General features: G+C 48.1%; 3 protein-coding genes across 6 annotated transcripts; 2 read left to right on the top strand and 1 right to left on the bottom strand.

Moving 5' to 3' along the window:
- Window positions 1–862: 862 nt before the first annotated feature.
- On the top strand, window positions 863–6774 carry APBB3 (amyloid beta (A4) precursor protein-binding, family B, member 3). 4 transcript variants are annotated; one of them, XM_006866155.1, is made up of 13 exons: window positions 863–920; window positions 1172–1335; window positions 1418–1494; window positions 2087–2147; window positions 2338–2484; window positions 2601–2728; window positions 2960–2965; window positions 3090–3225; window positions 3367–3451; window positions 3726–3809; window positions 4056–4171; window positions 4307–4498; window positions 6221–6774. In XM_006866155.1, the coding sequence occupies exons 1-13, from the start codon at window positions 872–874 to the stop codon at window positions 6455–6457; spliced, it is 1482 nt and encodes a 493-aa protein (XP_006866217.1). In that variant the 5' UTR covers window positions 863–871; the 3' UTR covers window positions 6458–6774. The 4 variants fall into 4 exon arrangements, with proteins under 4 accessions (XP_006866217.1, XP_006866219.1, XP_006866218.1 ...); XM_006866158.1 differs by having other exon boundaries at window positions 872–920; window positions 3111–3225; window positions 6221–6457; XM_006866157.1 differs by lacking the exon at window positions 2960–2965 and having other exon boundaries at window positions 3111–3225.
- Window positions 6775–7786: 1012 nt separating this feature from the next.
- SRA1 (steroid receptor RNA activator 1) lies at window positions 7787–12413 on the top strand. Its single transcript, XM_006866227.1, has 5 exons — window positions 7787–7841; window positions 7970–8095; window positions 10737–10942; window positions 11809–11917; window positions 12202–12413. The coding sequence occupies exons 1-5, from the start codon at window positions 7817–7819 to the stop codon at window positions 12411–12413; spliced, it is 678 nt and encodes a 225-aa protein (XP_006866289.1). The 5' UTR covers window positions 7787–7816.
- A 1041-nt stretch (window positions 12414–13454) lies between these two features.
- EIF4EBP3 (eukaryotic translation initiation factor 4E binding protein 3) lies at window positions 13455–15516 on the bottom strand. Its single transcript, XM_006866154.1, has 3 exons — window positions 15348–15516; window positions 14215–14385; window positions 13455–13808 (listed from the first exon to the last, which is right to left on the bottom strand). Exons 1-3 carry the CDS (start codon window positions 15448–15450, stop codon window positions 13780–13782), a joined length of 303 nt encoding a protein of 100 aa, XP_006866216.1. The 5' UTR covers window positions 15451–15516; the 3' UTR covers window positions 13455–13779.
- Window positions 15517–18562: the final 3046 nt, after the last annotated feature.

Raw genomic sequence — 18562 nt, 5'->3', positions numbered from 1 at the left:
AAGTGTGACCGTGCAACACTGCAAGAACGTGTGAAGCGTGTGAGTGGGTCTAGGAGTGCATCAGATGAACGTATTTTTAAATATGTGCAACTAATAGTACCATGATGATTTCCGGGATAGGACACCTGGAGAATCCAGGGTTGAGCCAGTCCCCCATAGTCCTCCCTTCCCCCACTGTTGAGGCAATAAGCGCGAAAGTCCAGGGGAAACAATAATCACTTCCACCCTTGGGCCGATCCAGTGTCGTTTCTTCCTATAACTTTCACACAGAGTGTGAAGACCACCCCCAAACCTGGATCCCGACACGTCCACTCACCTTGTCATCCGCCATCTTCCTCACGGAACTTGGTGCGCAGGCGCAGGCCCGCTTCTTTCACGCCAAGCAGTACTACCATCTTTACTGAGGGCGGAAAGACTCTAGGACATATTTAGTAAGGGTAGAGGCGTTGCCCTTACTAGCGGTCTCCTGAACGCAGATATCACGTGACCTGCGTGTGCGGGCGCGATGAGCTCAGTAGTGTGCGCGCGTGCGCGCGTTACACTTTCGTACTCTATTTCTTCCGCCGCCTGATGAGCTCATAGTTGCGCCGTGGTGTTGCTGGGTCCTCTGTTGACGGTAGCTTCCCCCAAGCCTACGTACGGAGCCACGCACCCACTCGGAGATCCAAACGCCTGTTTACACGCGCCACTTCTCGGCGGGCTATCCTGTTTAGGCCCGCCCCTCCCCGCCCCCGGGACCCTGCCCCGCCCAGTGTTTGTGCGGCGCCTACTGGCCTGGCAGTCGCCGGCGCAGAGGCAGCGCTAGCAGGTGCAGCAGCTCCGGATCGTACTGGGCTTAGAGTGCTGGCCGGCTAAGGCCGGCGGGGACGCTATGTTGGGCAAGGATTACATGCTGGCCATCATTCTGGTCAACTGTGATGGTGTGTACGGAGGGGCCCAGTGGGAGGATCGGGAGTGAGGGGGGATGAGGGAGTACCCGAGGCTCAAAGACCAGGAGCATGTCTTAGAGTGAAGAAAAGGAAACAAATGAATTCTGACTGCGATGCCCTCATGACTGGGGAACCCGGACCCTTAGTCTGGACCTGCAGCTTAAGAGTTACTTCCTTTGGGATGGAGGCTTATGGCGCGGTGTTGTTCTGAACCTACGATTCCCCATCCTGTGTTCCTATAGATGACTTATGGGGAGACCAGAGCCTGGAGGGGGAGCCAGGCTTGCCCCCTGGCTGGAGGAAGATCCACGATGCTGCAGGTACTTACTATTGGCACGTCCCTAGTGGTAGCACCCAGTGGCAGCGCCCTACCTGGGAGCCTGGAGATGCAGAGGACCCAGGCAAGGTAGGTGAAATGCGAGGAAGAGGCCTGATCCTGTGTGTGGACATAGACCTACGGTTAGACTGACATAACCACCTATCCACAGGGGACCGAAGGAGTTTGGGCACTGCGACCCCCCAAGGGGAGATCCTTCTCCAGCTTGGAGAGCTCACTGGACCAGAGGTAAGAGGAATGAGTCAGGCAGAGTGGAAGGCTTAGGGCTCCATTGCCCTTCAAAGATGCAGCTGGACTTACAATCTGCTTCTCAGCCCAGGTTCTGGGCTGTGATCCATGTTTTGAACTCTATGTTCTATGTTCTTGGCTCTGACCCATGTTCTTGACTCTCTTGGTATTTTGAGTTTTATCTCTTGTTCCAAGGTATTTTTTTCACATTTTGAGGCTTGACCCGTCATATTGTAGACCTTGACCATTTTGGCTCTTTCATGAGGGTTCCTGATGTATCTAGGGTCTCTTGTGCTGATTTTGGGCTCTGGTCCTTATATTGGACTATCTTTCAAGTTGGTAACCTTTACATCATGTTGTTGCTTTCTAAGTATTCTGGGTCATGTGTTCCAAATCCCCTCACAACTTCTAAGCTACATCCTGTGTCACATTTTCTTAATATATCCTGAGCCCTGCCCCTGCTCTGTGTCCCTATATTTGGGGTGCTATCTGCTGAGTTCTATCTCATGTACTATGCCTGCTCCAGCAGTGTGGGCCCCTCCAGTGCCCTTGTAGGAAGTATGGTTCTTTCACCAACTCTGCTTTGTTCCAGTAACTCCCTGTCCTGGTATGGTGAAGAATCCTACATCCAGAGCATGGAGCCAGGGGCTAAGGTGACTTGGATCTGAGGGCTGGTCCAGGGTTTTGAAGGGGTCCCAAGGGAAAGGTCAGCAGTGTGTTGGGCTGAGCAGAGGAGATCAGGAATAGAGGGGAGGGTGTCTCAGTGTTTGTCTGTATCGGGCTGTGGCACTACTTCAGCCCTACTCACTCAGGATCCTCCTGACCCTTCTCCCAACCCATCAGTGCTTTGCAGTCCGATCTCTGGGCTGGGTAGAGGTACCTGAGGAGGATCTGGCTCCAGGGAAGAGCAGCATTGCAGTCAATAATTGCATCCAGCAGCTGGCCCAGGCCCGTAGCCGGAACCAGCCCCCAGATGGTGCCTGGGGTGAGGTGAGCTGGCTTGACCCTCCAAAGGTTCAGACCAGGGCCCAGGAAAGGCCTTAAAGTGAAGAGCCTCTTGGCAGTCCTCTTCATCGAAGCTTTCGGTTTATTGCTCTCCTTGCCAGGGCCAGAACATGTTGATGATCCTGAAGAAGGATGCCATGAGCCTGGTGAATCCCTTGGACCACAGTCTGATCCACTGCCAACCTCTGGTGCACATCCGTGTTTGGGGTGTGGGCAGCTCCAAGGGCCGGTGAGGGCCCCTACACTTCCCAAAGCAAGAGTTGGCCTGCCCCCTGCAGGCTGTGATCCCCTATACTTGAACCCCTGAACACAGATTGTCTGTCCTGAACCCAAGCACTGGCTCCCCTGCCCGGTCCAGCCCTAATGGGAAAGGGAGGGCCCAGCTCAGCAGGGATGGACTGGGGAGAGCCTGAACAGCTGTGCTGACTCTCTGCTGTGCTCCTACATGCTTCTGGAACAGTGATAGGTGAGTGACATCTAGGTGCCCGGAACCCCAGCCATGACGTTCCTGCTCCATCTCTGCCAAATCCTTCACCTGTAGGCTCTACAGGCTCCTTCCCACCCCTCCCCTAGTCCCATCTCTGCCCCAGCCCAATCTCTGACCTTGCCAGGGACTTCGCTTTTGTGGCGGGTGACAAAGATAGCTGTATGCTCAAGTGCCATGTGTTTCGTTGTGACGTCCCCGCCAAGGCTATTGCCAGTGCCCTGCATGGGCTCTGTGCCCAGGTAAGTCCAGGTGTGGGACAGGGGATGTGGGTATGATAGTGAGTGTGAAGCTTTTAAAGTGGTTGGGGCAGTGTGGTGGTTAGTCCCTCACATTAATTCCCATTCCTTCTTGTCCCTTATGCTGGCTGCCTTGTGTTCTAGATCTTGTCAGAACAAGTAGGGGTCAGTGGTGACGCTCCTTGCTGCTCCCCAGACCCGATATCCCCCGAAGACCTGCCACGGCAAGGTATGGGGACTGTTGCATTGCAGCATCAAGAGGCTGCTTTTGTGAAAGATGTGGGGTGAGGGTATTTCAGGTTTATTAGCACTTCCCTGGAGATAGGGGACTTCTGAAGTGTCTTGTTTCTTACGGACCCCAAGCCCTGAATTGGAGAAGGAACATGAATGGGCCTACATTCTCTTTGCTTTACTCTGGCCTGGACTCTGCCCCACTCCCAAGGGTGGAGGAAGGAGTGACTGAGAGCACCCATGCCAACTTGGAGCATGTATGTATATTCCAGTGGAGCTGCTGGATGCAGTGAGCCAGGCTGCTCAGAAGTATGAGGCACTGTACATGGGGAGCCTGCCAGTCACCAAAGCCATGGGTGAGGACCGAGGGGCTAGAAGAGGGCGGGAGGGGGCTTGTCTACCACCATTTCCCAGAGTGCTCCCATGGCCTGGTATGACCTAAGAAGTAGCAACTGCCCTAACTCGGGATTCTAAGTCCTGGCCTGATGACCCTGTTGCCATTTTCTGAATCCCAAGTCAGTGTGAGGGGCCTTGACGCTTCTTGCAGACACTTGCCTTACTACAGCTGGGAGACACCGTAGTCAGTGAGTATGTCCCTCTAGGAATGGACGTGCTGAATGAGGCCATTGGTACCTTGACCACCCGGGGTGACTGGGATGCCTGGGTTCCCACCACACTCAGTGTGTCTGACTCCCTCATGACTGCACATCCCATTCAGGTACCACAGAGGGTGAGGTTGGAGGCTGTGGAGTGATGGGCAGGGTTCTGAGGGGTCACTGCTTGGTACTAGAAGAACTCAGTAGGTCCAAATATAAGTGCCTGGCCTTATATTGACTAGGCCTGGTGTGGTCAGGCAGAGGCCGGTGCAGAGGAGGAGCCACTGTGGCAGTGCCCTGTGCGCCTTGTGACTTTCATTGGTGTTGGCCGTGACCCCCACACCTTTGGCCTCATCGCCGACCTGGGCCGCCAGAGCTTCCAGTGTGCAGCCTTCTGGTGCCAGCCCCATGCAGGCGCACTCTCCGAAGCTGTACAGGCTGCCTGCATGGTGAGTTGGGGTATGAGGTGGGGGGCGGGGGCAGAGGCGGGGTTGCCCTGAAGCTGCTTTAGAGATCATAAACCAGCTGACTCTGGCTCACTCATATTTTATTTGGCCCAGACACTGTTTTTGAAAAGTTTTGATTAGTTTCTGATATTTAAAGGTCAGGGCATTTCACATAGTAACTGTAATTCCTGCTTTTCTTAAAATACAGGTGCTCTGGTACTGAGTCTGTTTGTATAAGTTTGAATCTATAGGTGGAATTGTGGAGGGAGTGTGCATTCTTTTGTTTGTCTCATTTAGGTTATTTCCTGGCATCTTTAAGCATTTGAGTATGGGATATTTGTATTCTGTTAGCTTTAGTTCATCTACTTACTCAGCAAATATGAGAACCTACAGGAAGCAGATACCACACTTGCCCTGGGAATTCAGTGTTAGAGTGGCATAGCTTCACAGAACACAAAAGATAGAGGAGAGACAGAACAGAAGTTAAGGTGTACACTACAGGATAATGGAGGAAGGGACTCCAACTCAGCTTCAGAGGTTCAAGAAGGCTGCCTGGAAGAGATGATGGAAAATTGAAAGTAGAAGGTCCAAGGAGTTGGCCAAGTACAGGGGAGTGGGGTAGAAACCCCAGCTGTGAAGGTAAAAGGGAAGTTGATAGAATATCTAAAATAGAATCTTCTTAGAAGCCAGGATGGCCAGACTTTGTCTCTCATACTTCAGACATATCAGGAGGGACCAGTCCCTGAAGAAGGACATCATGCTTTGTAAAGTGGAGAGTCAGTATAAAAGAGGAAAACCCCCAATGAGATGGATTGACACAGTGGCAACTGCAATGGGCTGAAACGTAACAACAATTATGAGGATGGCACAGAACTGAGCATTGTTAAGTTCTGATGTACAGAGGGTCACTATGAGCTAGAACCAATTCTACAGCATCTAACAACAAAAGAATATAGTGTATTGCGTGTAAGATGTCGTGAGAGATGAAGGCAGAAACAAGGTCATGGGGGCGGGGGATGACCCTATAGTTGAGGGTAATGAGTTAATTTTTTTTTCATTCCAAAGTCTGTGGGAGCCACTGATGCATAGTTTGGAGCAGCACAGTGAAGTCAGGTTTGTGGTTTAGGAAGATTGCTTAAGCTATTATATAGTATAGTGGGAAATGAGGAGGTTAAAAGACCAAATAGGATTCTATTGAGGCAGTTCAAGTAAAAGATGAGTGGAACAGTTGGCTGGGGAGTGGAGTTTGGGTTTAGACACCTCCCCTTGATTAGGGACCGCTTTGCCAGTACTCACTTCAAACCAGTAAGAGATGGAGGAGAGACAATATAGTGGTAGGTGTAGTTAAGAGCACAGGCTCTGAAGTTGGATAGAACTGGGTTTGAATCTCAGTTCTACTATCTTTTGGCTAAGTGAACTTGGGTAAGGCATGCACTCTCTCTGAATCCCAATTTCTTCAGTTGGGATAAGAAGTCTCATAAATAATTGTGGATTAAATTACATTATTTAAAGCATTTAGTGCTGTGTCCAGCTCTCCTTAAGGGTCCAATGTCAGGCTTTCATGTTTTTGTTATTGAGCTACCTGGGAATGTTGTAGGGCCTCCAGATGTGGCAAACTATGAGCCTTCTATCAGAGTGAAACCTTGGTCAGTTCCCTGTCCTGCAGAAGCTTTCAGAGCCCAGGGGCAGAAATTAGCTAGATCTTCACATTCCCCTTCTTCCTAGGTTCAGTACCAGAAGTGTCTTGTGGCCTCTGCAGCTCGGGGCAAGGCTTGGGGTGCCCAGGCCCGTGCCCGCCTTCGGCTCAAGCGGACCAGCTCCATGGACTCCCCAGGAGGTCCCCTGCCCCGTCCCCTACTCAAAGGAGGTGTTGGGGGTGCAGGGGCTGCCCCTCGAAAACGGGGCGTCTTCTCTTTTCTTGATGCCTTCCGGCTGAAACCCTCTCTACTTCATATGCCCTAAATTTATCTGGGAGGACTGGGGAAGGAGGTTTTGGGTCCATGCCCAACTCTTTATCCCTTCATTCCTCAGGAGCTTACAGCCTCTCATCCTTGGAACCTTTTCTGCCTGCTCCTCTGGTCCTTGCCCACACTCTATTTATTGCCCTATTTATGAACTTTATATGGATGACCGAGAGACCTGCATCACAACCTAGGCCTGTGGCTTCCCTTTCCCTGGGTCCCTGTGCTCCTTGCCCTTGTCTAGCCCAGGACAGTTGGCTCTACCTCAGCAACTCTTTATAGCAGAATCACTGCAAATAAAATCCTTCAGTGACCTCACTGACTGAGTACATTGGGCCTGTGGCAAACAACCTGTGTGAAGTGAGCATCTTTGTGTCTGTTGACTGCTGCCTGAAGTCACATGAGGGAATGGGTGTGATGGAAATCTGGCTTCATTCATTCATCAAACCTGTTTTCTAAGGTCTTCTCTCTGCCAAAGGAATCCTGGTCCTGAAGTGGGTTAAGCACTGGGCTATTAACTTTAAGATTGGCAGTTTGAACCCACCAGCTACTTCTCAGAAGAAAGATGAGGTTATCTGCACCTATAAAGGTTTAGTCTCTGAAGCCTTATAGAGGGGTTCTACTCTGTCCTATAGGGTCCCAATGAGTCGGAATTAACTTGACAGCTGTGAATTCAGGTTTTGTTTTTTCTTGTGCCAGGCATGTAATAAAATTATCAAGAGCCTCACTCCCTGAGAGTGTCAAAAGGGAGACGAAAAATGGCTGAACTAGATTGTTAAGTGCCGTTGTGTCAGTTCTGACCCATAGCAATCCTGGTGCGTTTGAACTACCAACTTTGCGGATGAAAGTCCAGCGGCTCCTTTATGTAGTACTAGTAGATCGTCTTAGAGAGTTGTAGGACCTTAGGTGAGACACTTAAACCTGGTCTGAGGTCTTACAGCCTTCCTGAGTTACAAAGGAAGGCCTTGCTAGTTACCAAGCCCAAAGAAAATAGATGCGGGGAGTGTACAGGACAGTGGACAGAGGTGAGGTGATGGCAAGGAACTTCTAGTGGTTGTGAGCTTGCTCCTGGGAGACATTAGAAGATTGGACCCAGAGAGGGCTAGGGCTTTCGAGAGCGTTGGCTTCTGGAAAAGTATCGCACTTGTAATCAGGGCCCGGTAGGTTATTACTTGGAGGGCATTTCAAGCTTCTTAATGGATGGCAAACGGCCCCCACAGCGGCTCCCACGATTTTAAATAACTACTATAAATTGAGTGTCACATCGCTCCAGGCACTTGGCCTGGCTCGGGAGCGTCTAAACAGTTGTGCAGCCGCCCCGGAAGTGACGCGCTGCCCCGCTGGCGGTGCGGAAGTGGAGATGGCGGAGCTGTACGTGAAGCCAGGTGAGGGCTGTCGACTGGCTGGGGGTTCCTATGTCTTCATCCCTACCCAGATGAGGGGCGGTTACAATGCGGGGTGCGGAGCCTCCAACTCCCCTATCCACATATTACGCGTCCCCTCTCTTCCGAAGGCAACAAGGAGCGTGGCTGGAACGACCCGCCGCAGTTCTCTTATGGACTGCAGACCCAAGCTGTCGGGTCCAAGCGCACACCGCTCACCAAGAGGGTCGCAGCCGCCCAAGATGGATCTCCTAGAGGTGCGTGTTGGCCCCGTGTGCGGGGATGAGTGTCTGCCGGTTGGGAAGGCCTTTTTTCTCCTCTGAGGACTCTAGCTGTGTGTGTATTTGGGGATGGTGGGACCACAAAAAGGGTTCAGGAAAGGCTCTTTTCCAAGCCTCTTCTCGGCTGGCCATGGTAATAACTGGTGTGTCGATTTGAAGACTCTAGGATTATCGTACGTAATCAAGACCTATGAATTAAAAAAATATTTTTATTTTCAATTTTCCAATCTGAATCTTTCGCCAGAACTTCTCAGTAGTTTGTCTATTCTATCTTTTCACTTAGGTAGATAAGCATCCCAGACTTAACATGTCATTTAATCAGTATGTCTAGTGCGCACCTATTCTGAAGCCAGGCAGTGTCTGAGGGTGAACTGTTGTTGTTGTTGTTATGTGCCGTGGAGTCGGAACCGACTCATAGCGACCCTGTACAGGGTTTCCGAGGGTGTAAATCTTTACGGGAGTAGAGAGCCTCATCTTTCTCCCGCGGAGCAGAGGGTGAACTAGGGAGCACTAAACAAGACAAAACCTTTCTGTTATCATGGAACCCATACTCTAGTGTTGTAGACAGACAAATGAAGTAGTTATGCAGAGAAATCAGAGTCATGTGACATTGGATTCTTGCTGTAACGCAGTAGAATAAGCACTGGACTGCATGCACAGTCAGCTGCTCAAACTCACCAGCCATTAAGGAAACCCTATACAGCGTTGCAATGAGTCAGAGCCGACTTGATGGCATTTAACAACAAGTTTGATGTTTAAGCTGAAATCTAACTGATGATTAAAAGCTAGCCACATAGAAATAGGCTTCAAGAGTATTCTAGACATATTTCCTGGCAAATGCTCTGAGATGAGAACAAGTTTGGCAGATTTAGAGCTAGAGTATAGAGGACTAGGGATAGAGTGAAATAAGGTCTGAGGCACAGACTAGATCTGAATTGTTTTTTAAAACAGTGTGAGGAGTTCATATTTTAATTCTGGTAAAATTGCAAGCCATTTAAAATTTTAGCGAAGGGCCATCTTTCCTCCTGAGGATTTCCTAGGTAAAGAAGGGGATGTGTACCCCCAGTCCCTGGCAAAGGAACTCAGAATTGGCTCTTTTCAGTGACCCTTCAGTTCTTTACACTCTTTCCACCACAAAGGAATGATACAAGGTTTCTTAGCTTTGGTACTACTGACATTTTAAAGCAGGCAATTCTTTGTTGGGAGGAAAAGCACTGGGCTGTGAAACCTCCATTGTTGGCCGTTGGAGCCCACCAGCTGTTCTGCTTGAGAATCTGCTCTCTCTCACACACACAAAAGCCTCAGAAACTCTATACAGGGTCTCTGTGAAATCAGAAACCACTCAACTGCACTTAACAGCAATTCTTTGTTTAGCAGCAAGATCAGTGGCCCAAATCCACCAACCACTCCTCTGAAACCCTATATAGGGTCACTATGAGTTGGAACTAACTTTACAACATCATGGTAATATAGGCCATATTTGATGCTGGCTTGGAAAGGTAGGAATAATGAGGGTGCTAAGAATTAGGATACGTTATAAAGTCAATAGGGATAAACAGATTTAGGAAGTGTGAGAGAAAGAGGAAATCAAGACTAATCTTTAAATGTTTTGCTTGAATAACAACTGGCTGGTGTTCGTTGATATGGGTAGACTAGGGGTGAAGAGGTTTTGTGGAAGAGGGGAAACCAAACTTTGTGTTTGGCTATGTTACCTTTGAGATGATATTTTGGGGAGAGGTCTGGAAATGAGTTACCATCAAGTAGATGGTATTGGATGGCATGGACTTGATTGGATTCTTGAAGAGGCCAAAAGATGTAAGAGCTCTAAAATTCCAACATTTTTAAGTTGAATACAGAAGAAATCAGCAAAGGAGACTGAGGAATGGTCAAAGAGGCAAAAAAAAAAAAAAAAAAAGAGTAAATCATGGATCAGTTGTGATAAATGCTACTGAGAAGATAAAGGCCACTAGACTTGACAACATAATAATCACTGGTAACTCTTAACAAAAGCAGTCTCTGGAATGGTGAGAACAGAAACCCAGCTGTTAATCATTTCCAACCACACAGGCCTCAGTTCTGTTACTTGAACAAGCCAAGATTTTCCCGCTTTTTGGTCACTGTCCTGACAGCTCCCTCTTTGTAGTACACCGTTCGTTCATTATTCATGGCTGCGTCTACCTCGTCCTGTTAATTCTCAACTTAAGAGCTAAATTGGTAGGCGCTTTTTGCTAAACACTAATCCTCATTATAGCCCTATTTGTGTATCTCCATTTTACATGAGTAAACCAAGCTCAGATTAAGTGTCTTGTCACAGATCACACAGTTGTTAAATTCTTAATGTGAACTAGAGCCCTGGTATGGCACTGTGGATTAATGCGTTGGACTGCAGTCAGTTTGAACTGCCAGATTGGGGGTTCAAATTCACCAGCTGCTCCAAGAAAACCCTATACAGGTTCACTATGTGTCAGAACCAACTCAAAAGCCCACAGAGGTTCTCCCATTCCTTTTTTATCGCATCACTATTTTATTTCTTTGTTGCAAGTTACATAATTTAGGGTGGATTTAGTGTTGTGCCTTCCTACTTCTAAACTTTGTTGATCCTGCTTTACTGTTTCAGCCACTGCCTCAGAAACTACTGCTGGGCACCCCCCAACAGGACCTCCGCCTCCTTCAAATAAGGCTCCTGGGCTCCCACCTGTAGGGAGTTGTTCTGCCTCTAGTGTAGAGCCCACAAGCCTCCCAGTCATCGAATCTGAGACTCTGCTAGAGGATGTACTTAGACCTTTGGAGCAGGCATTGGAGGATTGCCGTGGCCACGTGAGGGTAAGCTCAATGGAGTCTGACCCTGACACACCATTTGGTGGAGGGGAGCACTCCCAATGACAGTTAGGTGCTGTTGGCTCTCAAAGGTAGATTCTTTGACCTGGAGTATGGTCCCTTCAGAATCTGCAAAGGAATTCCCAGACCTGCAAAGAATTTCATGAGGGTTTTTGGGACTTCTGAATACTAATCAGTAGAAGTGACTTGTGGGAACAAGAGTTCAGTTTAACTCCCATTACGGACTGTAATGTAGCACCCTGGTGGCACCATGGGTTAAGCACTGGGCTGCTAACTGAAAGGTCAATGGGCAGCCTGCTTCTGTAGAGATTTACAGCCTTGGAAACCCTGTAGAACATGTCTACTCTGTCCTATAGGATTGCTATGAGTCAGAATAGAATTGATGGCAGTGGGTTCTGCGTTTGGAAACTTGTCACAGCCTAATTTCCTATGCCTCCAGCTGATTTGGAATTATAAGATGATGGCATTTTTCCACAAACTTTTTGAAGCTCTATTGTATATTGATTTTACAGAGTTCTCTGGAAGCAAAAGACCTTGGAAATGTCTGTAGGGCAAGTAGCATGGTTTTGCCACCTCTTTGATCTTGTTTCCTTATCTATAAAGTAACACTACAGGATGAGGTTTTTCGAAGCCCCAGGAAAATTAAAAATTCTAGCCATATGTGCATTTTTCTTGGGGAGAAATCCATAGTTCCTTAGGGAGCCATTGACCTTGGGTAAAGAATCAGCTATAAACAGTATGACAAAAGTAAATGATCCAGAGAGAGCTGGTACTTCCTATGTGGTGCAACCTTTTCCCCTCTTTCCTTGCTGGGCAGGCAGCACTGACTTGGAGGGGGCTCTGTCTCTCAGAAGCAGGTATGTGATGACATCAGCCGACGCCTGGCACTGCTGCAGGAACAGTGGGCTGGAGGGAAGCTGTCAATGCCTGTGAAGAAGAGGATGGCACTGCTGGTGCGAGGTATGGGTGGGTCCTGCCATGGTTGACTAAGCTGGAACAGTCTGAGTTTTTTGGGTGATTAGAAGCAGAGAGCTGCCTCTTTTGCCCAGGCAACTTGTTTAGCACTAATCTTTCCTCAGAGTCCTGGTGTGGTTCTGCTATAAGATCAGCACTGGACTGCAAGGTTGGTTTGAACCAAAAGGCCAACGGTTGAAACCCACCAGCCGCTCCTTGTAAACCCTATACAGGATCGCTATGAGTTGAAACGGACTCGACATCACTTAACAACAACTATCTTTCCTCAGAGCTTTCAAGCCACCAGTGGGACACAGCAGATGACATTCACCGCTCACTTATGGTCGATCATGTGACTGAGGTCAGTCAGTGGATGGTGGGAGTTAAGAGATTAATTGCGGAAAAGAAGAGTCTATCTTCAGAGGAGGAAGCCACTAAAGTTCTAACTGAAGTTACAACTGAAGAGAACCAGACTGTACCAGGCTTCCTTGGGGCTCCATAATCCCGTGGGTTCCCCAGATTTGCCTCACACCATCTCCTATGTCTTGGCCTTCTCTAATTTGGCTCCCTCTTACCACTAATGAGACTGTCTGCTCCATTGGGGTCCATGCTTTCAATTACTTCTGGGGAAGAGGTCTCACATGGGTCACTGGGAGGTCATTTGTTACCCAGAGCATATGCATTTCAATAAAAACATCTCAATGTTTCAATGGGTGGAAGCCATGAGCCCTTCTATACTAAACTGGTTCCCTCTGGTGTCCTTGATTGCCCTGCCCCTTGCAAACCTCTCTATTCCTTCCCCCATTTCATCCAATTGCTGCCTGCTGCTTTCCCCAAAGTTGGACTGAAAAAGCACAATCCTTGGTCAGCTGAGCAGCCCTGTCTTTGATGTTTTCATTTCAGCATAAGAACAGAGGTTTAAATAGTGTGGGATGAAAAGGAAAGAAAGACTGCCCTGTTTACACTGCATCACCCTTGATACACAGGTGTTACAGAATTTAGCTCAGCTACTGAGAGCAGGATCCCTGCTGAATAAATTGAAATGGAAAAGACTAGATGTGAGATTTTGGTTTTTTATCCATTTCACTTAACACGGTGCTTGCTTCACTTTGGAGTTCAATTTGGACCCTAATGTCTCTTCTAATCCCCTGAGAACAGAGCGGGGTGGCAGGGGCCAGAGATGTCCCTGATGGCTATCTTGCTACAAGGAGGAAGAATACAGGTTTTCAAGCATTTAGATAAGGGACTGGTACTTCTAAGAGGGAGATGGTGGCAGAAACGGCCTAGGCAGAGCCCAGGAATGACTGAAAGTCTTTCAAGAGACTTCGGAATAGGGGAAGGGTCACTGGAGAGACTCAGTTCCAGGAAGGCTGCTTCCTGGAAAGTTGGGAACAGTTTTTGGCAGGGGTGTGACTATTGCTTCTGGAAGTGGGCTAGAAATGGAGTTTCTAATCCTAACCCGGCCTGATGAGATACTTCCTAGGGGGGTAAGTATCGCTGAAGTTGGAAGATCAGCACTGAGAACAACACTAGAGCCAAGGCTTTTCTTTGAATGTTTACTAAGCAGCCAGAAGGTGACATACTCCATCTCCAAGTCCCAACCCTTGAGCAAGGGGGCTGGGGGTCAGGGAGGAAGGGGAGGGACGGACTACAGACCAAAGAGAAAGTAGAGCTATGGGCTTGGCAAATTGCCCACTCCAATCCCTGGTCTAGCTGCCTCAGAACTAAGGGAGGCCAAGAACCAACAGGCCACGCCCTTCCAGATTAGATGAGGCCAGCTGGCCTTTGGATACACCAGGAAGAGGTGGTGGCAGCAGCGGCATGAAGGATCCCTCTTTAATTCCACACACCAGGTCATTTGCACCAGATCAGATGTCCATTTCAAATTGAGCGTCATCTGGAAAGAAAAAATAGTTGCTGGGCTGAGCAAATGGCCTGTAGATTCATACTCAATGCAGAAATCCCTTAATTCCTTTTGGAATTGAAACACCTTTCTCCCCCTCCCCCCCAGTATTTAGCAAGGAAATCTGAAAAGGGGGGTTGGGGACATTTCTTAACTTTAGGCCCTTGGTTCCTTTCCAAAAGAAGCCCCCCTGGTGGTGCAGTGGTTACTTTAAGTGTTGTGCTGTTAACTGCAAAGTCAGCAGTTCAAACTCACCAGCTGCTCCTTAGGGAAAAACTGAGGCTATTGCTCCCATAAAAATGTAGTCTCAGAAATCCTATAGAACAATTCTAGTCTATCTTCTCAGGTCACAGTGACTTGGAATTGACTGGACTGCAGTGAGTTTCCTGGTTTTCCTTACCGGGTATCTCTTCCTCTGTCTCCTTCTGCTCCTTCAGCTCCTCCAGCTTGGAGAGTGGTGCTGTTGGGGTTGTGACCCCGGGAATCTGAGGGAGGCAGCAGGGAGGTGTCTGAGCAATGGGTGAGTTCTTGCACTCCAGCAGGAACTTTCGGTCGTAGATGATCCTGGTGCCTATCAAGAGGTAGGGTGCTGAGGTAAGAGTTGGAGCTTGGGTACAGAATGGGCTGAGGCTCCAAACAGATTTTTTAGGGATCCAAGAACTGCATTTCTTTGTAAATCAAAGGTCTGTTGTACATCCCAGCCAGGAACTTGGCTGACTAGCTTTTCCAGCACTTAAAGGCTTACAATCCCACCCAACCTAAGAGTAAGCACCATAAAGCAAGTGGGGAGCCCCAGCTGGTCCAGGCAGGGGCTTTTTAGGTTTAGGGGACTTTTCTTGCTTTGGTTCACACGGTGGGACCTCACCTTCCAGCCGCAGTTGAATCTAGAAGTCAAATAGCAGTGCTGCCACCTGTGTTCTACAAGGGAAGCTATGTTCCTGCCCACACCTGTTTTCCCTCTAAACACTGGGACATACTGTTCTGTTCTTGATTCCTCCCAAGTCCTATACGGCCCAGCCCTGAAGAACTTGGCCCTACTCTTGTCCTTAAAGGCCCTGCCCAGTTCTCACCCCTCCCGTTAAGTCTCAACGTGGCAGGAACCCTTGGGTTGGGAGCCCAGCAGGAGCTCGTGATCCCAGGCTACTCGCCCAACCACACAGCCACCAACCAGTCCCGTTCTACTTATGTTGCCTTCCGCTGAGGCCATGCTCTGCTGGAACTCTGCTCTTACTCCCAGGAGGCACTGTTGCAAAAGGCGGTTTGATGAGGAAGGCATCCAAAACCCAGACCACTGTAAAGGATTCCAGCCCAGAATCACGCGGATACTACTAGTTCAAGGATTTGTTGCATTACTTCAAAGTTTTGGGGAATACAGCCTCAGTTCTGAACCGCCTCCTTTAAAGCTGGTACCTACTCATGACCTGCAAGCTAGTCTGAAGCCAGCACAGCACCTTCCCGCCCCAGTCCCACTGGAGGCATGAGCTGGCCTGCCCGCTGCGCTGCATGTGAATTCCGGCAGCACGGCCCACTGACCTCCCGGGGTAGTGGCGTAAAGTGTGCCCTCCGGCGTGGTGCTGTAGCAGTCTGGCAGCCGGTCCAGACCCCCGGGAATCGGGCAGCTGGTGGACGTGGACATAGCGAGCAGGAAGAAGAGCAAGGCAAGCAGCTCGTGAAGAGGACGCGGCGTGCAGCTCTGAATCCGAGGTGGACTCAGCCGACCACGTGCGGCCGCGGACAACAACACTAAGGCGACGTCATGCCCGGGGCGGGCCACCTGCCGTCACTCAATCAGAAGTCCCCGCCCACCCGTCCGGGACTAGGTCTAGCGCTTCTGAAAGCCGGATAGGGTGGGGGGAGGGCCCAGCACCCGCCTCTACTTCCTATTGGCCCACTATGAGCCTACGGCCCCTGAGCCCTGCAACAACCCAGTTATTTACTGTTTGCTGTTGGGCTAAGGTGGTAAGGTGCATGGTAGTACGTACCGCTGCCACGTATTAACTAACGCAACCATTCTTCTCCAGTTTTGGACAGTAAGAGTCTATCATGCACATTTTACTGATTAGGAAATTAATCCCCATAGAAGTTAAATGATACGTCTTGTAGGTCAGGAAGCTGGGATTCTGAAAAGGTTGAGGGATCCAAAGGCTACTCCTGGGCAGAGAGGTCTACACCTTGAGCTCTCTGCCAGCTAACAGCCTCAGGAAGTTAAGGAAAGGGGGCTGATAATGAGAGCTTGTGAGATCAGAGTCAGGCTTTGGAGAAAAGAATTTTTGAGGTAGGCATGATGATAAGGAGGGCACAAGTGAGGGGAAGTGAGAGTAAGTGCTTAGTATGCATATACTATGAAAACCTCAACCTGATCCAGTTGAACTTTTGGCTTTCTCTATATTAATATTGTCCTCCAGTCCTCCACCCCCCTAAATTAAGTATAGACCACTTGACTGTACGCATTCATCTCCTCAGCTCTATTTTATTGTTCCAAAAAGACTCTTGGGCCTTTTACAAAGTGGTATATTAGTCGACTAAACTTGCCGGAGGGTAAGACTTGGCAGTAGATTGTGGAGAGGCTTCTGCTTTTAAGCAAGGAAAATGCAGCGTGGAGAGTAGGAGATGGGGTAGAAGGCAATGAGATTGAAGGTGGGGAGTACAGCTAAGAAATGGGGTAGGCAAAAGGGTAGTGGCTGTGGAAACAGAAGTGGATGGGACCCAGAAACACAGAGGAAGGATAAAATGGTTAAGTAGAGGGAGAAGGATAATCTAAGATAAATCCCAGTTTTCTGACTTGAAAGTATAAGTAGCTAGTACTAATATAATAGGGCAAACAAGAGAATGGGCATATCTTATATTGGGGAATGCATAGTGAGTGTGGAATGCCCAGATAGAGCAAAATGGTTGTTGTTGCTGTTAAGTGTTATGATCATGGGTTTGAACTGCTGACCTTGTTCAAAGTCCAGTGCTGAGTAAGGAGCTAGATACACTGGTTCTGAAACTTCAGGGGATTAATGTGGGCTAATGATATAGATTTGGGTGGAATGAAATCCAAGAGTGTGAGATGAGATCTCCTGGGAGAAGACACAAGTGTCAGAAGAATCCTGGACTCTCTAAAATTTGTGTAATGTATGGATGGAATAAGAGGATTCACCAATAGAGCGCATGAAAGATCACTTGGAGAAGTAGGAGAGAACAATGTCAAAACATCAGTGTGGACGTGAATTCTTCGTTTTATTAATCTCTACCACATAATAGCAGCAGCAGTTACTACTGCTTGCAGCTAACTTTTCTTAAGACACTGTATGCTATAAAGGCTGGTGATTTAGAGAACTGATAGTTGGCTTTGCAGAGAAAGATTCTTCATCTTGGCAGCCTGGATTTCCAAAAAGAGTTTAAATCAGGCTCAACACTGACTGACTACCCATTAGAATATGGGAACTTTAAGAAAATACCTATTAATAGGCCCCACCTCCAGAGATCTGATTTAACTAGTCTGAGGTAGTTTTAAAGCTCTCCTGGTTATTCTGTGAGAGGTAGCCATAATGGAGAACTCTTGATTTAGATGAAGGGAAAGTATAAAAAATACTAAGTACAAATGAAGAAATAAAGAGGACAGAGACCAGATGGAGGGTTATTCCCAACTCAATATGATGTTGGGAGAAACAGGTAAGAAAACACCAGGTTTGTATTACCAGAGAAAACTGCTTTGGATTCATACTAATACCATCAAGATAAAATAGGAGGTGAAAAGTAATAACAAAATAGGTTTGCAATGAAACCTTTTTTCATGATCTTGCTTTCAAAGTCATCTTAAAGCCTACATTCCTGCCCTATATTGGAGGTGGCCCTACATTTGTTTTGCTGTTTAAAACTACCTTTCTATGACCCATATTCTACAGGAGAGACTGAAGATGAGTAGGCAAATGATGACAGAACTTTGAGGGTGAGTAGAAAATGCAGTATTATCAGAGCGCCTCATCCCAGTACAGGGTCCACTGGGAAGCTGTCACAACCAGACACACTTCTAGGTAGAAGAGATCCAGGGCTAGTCAGAGAACAAGATGTTCAGAAGTTGTTTTCCTACAGGGTTGTTTGCCTCTTCCTGGGTTTACAATGTGGTCCAAAGGTCTTATACAGTGTATACTAAAGTACTCCTCTCTGTTTGATTTGAAAGAATAATAAGACCGGCCTCTCCCCTTCTACTAGATAACTCAAACTGAGGATGGTTCCCTCATACACTAATTTTGAGGTTGAAAGGAAGATTTTTTTCAAAATCTATACAAACAGATGGAAATTGCAGTTCCAAGTCCTAAGATTTCTTACCTCTGATTAGGAGAGGCCACCATTGGCTGTCCAACTCTCTTCTTCGGTCTGGTTAGCTGAGGTGATGGGATTTCCCCTTTGAGAGCAGGGACTGAAGGAAGCAGACTGGCCTATAAAAGGGCAAGTCAGCACACTGTAGCCATAATACATTTAAAGGGTCTTAAAACAGTAATTTTAATGATAGTAAAATTTTATTATATTGAGCATTATTTGAAATAGGTGGGTCCAGAAGTCTTGATGATATATAGTTTTATTCCTCGAAAGAGTCATTATTGTCATGAGGTTTGAGCTATACCTCAACAGGATGTTTCTTAATGATTTGAGGGCTCACTATGGATGCGCAAGGTTTTCTTCTGCCACCACTAAAATCTCAAAATCAATACTGGCCCCACAGTATGCTTTGGACTCCATGTCATAACCAATGTTAGGGGTTT

The sequence above is a fragment of the Chrysochloris asiatica genome, unplaced genomic scaffold, assembly GCF_000296735.1.
Source record: "Chrysochloris asiatica unplaced genomic scaffold, ChrAsi1.0 scaffold00087, whole genome shotgun sequence".
Lineage (NCBI taxonomy): Eukaryota > Metazoa > Chordata > Mammalia > Afrosoricida > Chrysochloridae > Chrysochloris > Chrysochloris asiatica.
This window is presented reverse-complemented; position numbering and strand designations above follow the sequence as displayed.